This window comes from Mya arenaria, chromosome 16 (assembly GCF_026914265.1).
Source record: "Mya arenaria isolate MELC-2E11 chromosome 16, ASM2691426v1".
Taxonomy (NCBI): Eukaryota; Metazoa; Mollusca; class Bivalvia; order Myida; family Myidae; genus Mya; species Mya arenaria.
The window spans coordinates 12,873,812-12,879,797 of NC_069137.1; the positions used below are offsets into that span (position 1 = coordinate 12,873,812).

At 32.0% G+C, this 5,986-nt stretch overlaps 1 protein-coding gene across 1 annotated transcript in view; it reads right to left on the bottom strand.

Moving 5' to 3' along the window:
* Positions 1-1,870: 1,870 nt before the first annotated feature.
* The window catches only part of LOC128222458 (ribonuclease Y-like), a 12,673-nt gene continuing 8,557 nt past the window's right edge, over positions 1,871-5,986 (bottom strand). Inside the window, exons 8-10 of the mRNA XM_052931466.1 lie at positions 5,641-5,682; positions 4,930-4,982; positions 1,871-1,912 (exon numbers count right to left, since the gene is read on the bottom strand). Of these exons, the coding sequence (XP_052787426.1) occupies positions 4,955-4,982; positions 5,641-5,682 (70 nt within the window). The 3' untranslated portion in view covers positions 1,871-1,912; positions 4,930-4,954. The remainder of the gene's footprint in view (positions 1,913-4,929; positions 4,983-5,640; positions 5,683-5,986) is intronic.

Genomic DNA, 5,986 nt, shown 5'->3' on the forward strand with positions numbered 1-5,986 from the left:
TTTCAAAGAAATCATTTATGTAAAGACATTTCACATATTTTTGTTTAGTGTCATATTACATTTTTATCGAGAACTTCAAACATATCGAAATCTATCATTTGCTCTACATTTTATTTCCGGTGCATTTTTTTAAAACAGCAAATCATCAAATTGTAAAGAGCGTTAAAACCAACTAGAAACAGAAGTCGAATATAGACTCTAAACGAACTCTTACAAACAAAATCAAAGAAACATCGTAGTCTAAATATGTTTACCCCCTCTGATGATCATGTATTGACAATTATTCAAGGCGTCCGTCCGGTTCTGACGAATAAATCACGGATACAGTGATTGGGTATGTATAATTTAAACCTCAACTCTCTACATACATGTATTCTACAAATGAACATTAAATGGAAACCTAACAAACTTTATCTAAAGCATTACTTAGTCAATGTCAGGACTAATCATGCTAAATGCATATACAGTAATTTTCACGGCAAAACAAATGTCATAAGTTCCTGTCGACATGCAATCCCCTTTCAAAATGACAGATGTTTCTCGGGAAACAGATGACTGTCATGATAACCTCTGCCGTCCTTGAGGTTCAGATGATCAAGATGATCTCGCTGATGACGCAGCTAGTTTGTATAGCTGGAGAAACGGTGTGCTCGTTGGAGGATCATGGGGAATATACAGGCTGAGTGGCTTAAGAAGATGGTCTGGATATATAACCCAAAGACATTGACAGGTTCCATTGAAATGGCAAGCCTAAAGAAAAATAAACCGATCAATTTCAATGTGAAATTCTTGACCACAAAAAACAAAAAACGAACCCATTGAAAAAAATAAACGAAAGCAAAAAAATACTAATATTAATGTACACCTATCCTCTTTCAGGGTTGAGCTGGTCGTTCATTGTAGACATCTGATAAAGAAACTCCGCTGGTGCTGCCACTTTGACATTTGATGTTAATACAAACATGAAAACAGATAAGAAAGTCCCTGTGATCAGAATCGATACTCACATGAGTAACAATGACTAATAAAATAACTGTCCCGTTAATTATGTTACCATCTTTAAAAGTCATAAGCTATGTTAACTTTCAATGCAAATTTTGCAATATACTTCAAACCACTATTAACTTCTTAATTTATGAAATTAAATTGAAAAAGCAAACACTTGTTAATATTAAACATCCTCTATTTAGTATTCATTTGGCACAATACGTGTACGTGTACGTTCACTGATATTCTACATTTCAAGGTTAATACTGGATATCATATAGAATAACACAAGTGATAACAATACATGATTACGACATTGAAATACATTGTGGCATGCACATGCATTTTAAATTCAGTATTTTTTTTATTTATAAAAAATTATCTGCATCAAATAAATTTTGTTTTCAGTATGATATTTCTAACATGTATTTATTTATATTGTCATGCTCTAAATTGTTTTTATTTATTTAATGCATATAAGTTTAAGTATAAAACTATTCTAATAATGTGATCTTTTTAATCAGACTCATTGCTGCATTTTGTTTTGTTAAGACAAGATAAATGATGTTCGTGGAGATTAAGGTTATTCGTGGCGTTAAGTGTTTACGTTGTATGTGTTCAGCTCAACACAGTTCAGGCATTGTTTACATAACTTATTGCGTACTCATACAATTTATAATTCGATTCAACGTCCATATACAAATACCTATCGTATTTTTAGAAGGGACAGAACGGACTTAACTTGATTTTGGAGAGCTGGGCAGTAACATACGCACTCTGTGTTAATTGACTCAGTAATGTGAATTTAGTCAGTGTTTTCGAAGTCAAATCGTAAGATATTGTTACGACAGACGTGGATATAATTTAAGACTTATTTCCAAACCTTTTAAGTTCCTCTTCCTTTTCTGAAAGTCTCATTTTTAACCTGAAACAAATTAAAATATTGTTTAAGTATGTTCATTAGTTAATATTTATATAAATATCTACGGAAACAAGCTCAGACGCCAAATGTTCAAAAATAAAACCCGTTTAATTGCAAATGATAAATGCCAAAAACATAGAACACAAAAAATGAATAATCGCAAACAAGGAACACGAAACAACAGCACACAACTCAACAAACAACACAGTGCATATATACTATATACAAACAAGGTGTGTATATGAGGGATAGTAAGGTACCGCCTTGGAACGGTCAGTAAAAATAAATACTTGGGGTTTAAACCAGTTTGCGCGAACAACCTCACTCTTATCCCAACATTTCTGAAGTAAGTTAAAATGCAGGAAACTTAATAATAAAACAAAAACTAATGAACTAATTGGTAAACCTCAAATACTTTAATGATAAGTGATCCCAACTATATCTGAAAACAAAGGAATACAATTCAGAGTACCTAATGTTATCTTTTCAAAGATACGATGCAGTTATTGTTTGAAACTATGACCACCACACACAGTCTGTCTTAGCAAATAAAAGATATAAAACGGTGTTATCATAAAGTTTTATAATAATGACTTCGCTGTTATTTATGACGTTTCCTTGACTGAGTAGTTATAATTGAATCTGATAAAATATGTAAAGATAACATTTTTAGTTTTATTGCAATATATTCAGTTACTAAGCTGCCTTTTTGCTTATTTTAGAAATGTGGGCATCAAGATTGAATACCTTATCTATTGCAATGCCCAAAAGTTTAACTTGCTCTTCAAAAACAATAGTGCAATTCATTAAATTAAACTGTTTTATTTCTTAAACAGATTTTGAGCCGACTGTAATTGCTTGAAATTTGACAGCATTAGCTTGCATTTGATTAGTAGTAAACCATTTTTATCAAAGTGGGACTTTCTTCTTCAACAGTAACCTTAACAACACCAGATAAAGGCGATCTAATCTTTTTCAGTAGAGGATGACATTGAGAAAGATTTTAAATGCTCCTGGCCCTAATATTGATCCTTGTGGCCGATATTCAGGATGGGGTCCCACTCACTGGTTATTAGTTTTTGTTCTATTTGCAAGATAGGAGTGCATAATTGTACATGCTGAGAACATATGCATTACAATGTCTAAGCTGAGATCATAGGGTAGGCAATCATATGCCGTTGGGAAATCCATTAGAATTGCACCTACATTTCTGTTCTCATCAAGGGTTTTTTTCCGCTCTTTCATGAGCCTTAACGTGGTAGACAGACATCAATATGTTGTTCTGAAAGCTGCCAGGAACGGATATAATAGTCGACAGCGTAAACTTTTAATAAACTGGTACATGAAAAATACTAGTCAGTTTAATTACTATACATAACAATGCAACAGGCAATTTAAACATTCAGCGCTTGAACTGAGGCCATAACTGTTATATCAATACCAGTCAAACTTTTCCAAATCAAAGATACATACGTACAATATTTATCAATGCACACGCGTCTATTAAAAAAAACCTTAAATTATATCTACACAAAGTTAAAGTAGTAATTTGATCCAACGTACATATACAACTTAAGACGTTGTCTGCCGTACGATTACAGCGGACTGAAGGGATTAGGGAAAGTAGATTTAGGAGAGAAGTGTTTTTAAGTTACTTCGTAGCGCACACGTATGTACTGCGACTGTGTTGTATGATAGTCACACTATACGCATAGGTAAAAAGTGTGCATTAAGTAGGATTATCCGCGAGCAGTAGACCATATCTAATCTTAGGCAGTGAAGGTACAAATTCCAAACCTGTCTATTTCATCTTTCTTTTCCGAAACTGTTTTAGTTAACCGGAAACAAATTATAATATCGTTTATAATCTTCATATATGACTTTGATATTATTCATAACACATTTTGTCAAATAACTGCCTTTAGGTTAATTTGAATGATCACTATGATTAAAGGATATTTATGCAATCATATTTGGGTCCCTATGGATGTTCACTTTCATTTTATTTTGTTGTTGATGTTGATTTTCTTGTTGCTGTTGATGCTGTTGTTGTTCTTGTTGTTGTTGTTATAGTTTTTGTGTTTGTTTCTGGTATTGATATTGTTGTTGTTGTTGTTGTTGTTGTTGTTTTTGTTGCTGTTGTTAATTATTACGAATACTTGTAAAACGATGATATCAACACAGCCAGAATAATTTAAATTATCATTTCTCTTCATGAAATTACGTTTAACTCGAATATATAAATATAGAAAATTATTAACAATTACAATTATCACTTGTCTCTGGTAACAGGTGATGCATCTGAAAACAGTTATATTATCATTATCATATGATATTGAAACTACAGAAAATACTGTAATAGCATAAAAACGTATTTTAAATTCAGTGGGGTTCGAACCCATGCCTGTAACGTCAAGAAAAAATAGAAAACATCCGACTGGTCCATACGGCCAACGGATCTTTAAACAAAATATGTTGACCTGTTAAAATTAGGTTGAAAAATCATGTGATAATGACAATAAACTAATCACGCAACACCACAGCCGTAATTAATTTTCAGTTGCGTCTTAAACGCTAATGAAAATTGTCTTCAAAGACGATATTTGAGCAAATATCTACATTTGCTGAAGGGTTCCTGCTTTGGTATTTTCGTTTAAACAGTCCTTATGATTTGCCACACTTTATTATGTAATTAAAAAAGTACATTTAACAAATCATGAACGAGTCACCTCAAATGCATCAATGGATATAATTGTGACGTTGTGTGTGGCTCGTTACTTAATGCTAGATGGTAAATGTTTACATTACTAATTCAACCAACCCCCTGTGAAAATTAAAGATAAGATACTTACAGAACATCGATGCGGAGTATAAAATATCTGAAGTATGTATGATCTCATAAATTGTGGAAATAGGATATGCTTGTGACTCATAATCTGCGTAGGCTGTTGCGCAAGAAATGCTTTCATAACACTGTTGGCGCTGACCTAATCAAAATAACTAACATTATCTATAATTACCTTTGATATCTCTGCACTTGTAGTCTTAATCCATCAGCTCTGTGTTCATCTGACTGAAATTATGTATGTAAAGCATTTTTCTTTTAATAACATTTACACGAGATAAAATAACACATTCAGATAATTTTAAACGGAAATACAAATGAAATAATGATTTGTTCGTGATAATTTTAGATAATCATTATTTTGTTTTGAACTATGCCTTGTCTGTGTTTAAATCGGGGAGAGAGTACATCTCAATTCATCGCTATAAATCTGTAATGTATTATTGCCATCAAATTAACATATGTTATCATACACATCAAATAATGTTATGTAATTGATACATTACGAGTTTTCTTCAAAAGTGTTTTACAGACGTACGAAGCCGTTTCGCTAGGACGAACACAAATTTAGAACGGCTTCTTCCATTTGCTAGACACTTTTGAAGAAAAACACGAGTAACTGTATTTGACTTATACGACGATACATGAATTGCATATATTAGTGAGCAAATAAATGCATTAATACATAAATAAATACATGTTTACAAATAGATAAACATATTTCTTTCCCGAAATATAAACATTATATCATTAATATGGCCTAAAATACAATGTATCGGCACGTGGGATTACCCGAGATTATTGTACACGATCCGCTTACAACCGTAAGATGACCCCTGTTCAATTGCTCAGCTGCGGGTATAGTCGTGTAAACATATTGGCTTACCTTGACTTTTCTTTGAATCTCCTTAACGCCTCATCTTTTATTCTACGGATAATATAAATGTTATCTCAGTTTGCATTTTAGGTATGTTGGTGTTACTCCGTCTTTAAATAAGTGTTGTTGCTTTTTACTTGAATACAATACTGGTATGTTATTATATATTGTTCTAATATGTTTTTGCATTTTGAGAAGACAGTTTATTTTTGTTAACTTAAGTACTGGACGTTCATTTATTGAACTACACAATGTAATGTAATAAATTGATTTGTGTTTTAACAAAATAAGTCTTGACATACGTTATCTGGAAATTGTAATATTATGTTTTACAAGAGTATAAATAGTTTAAACA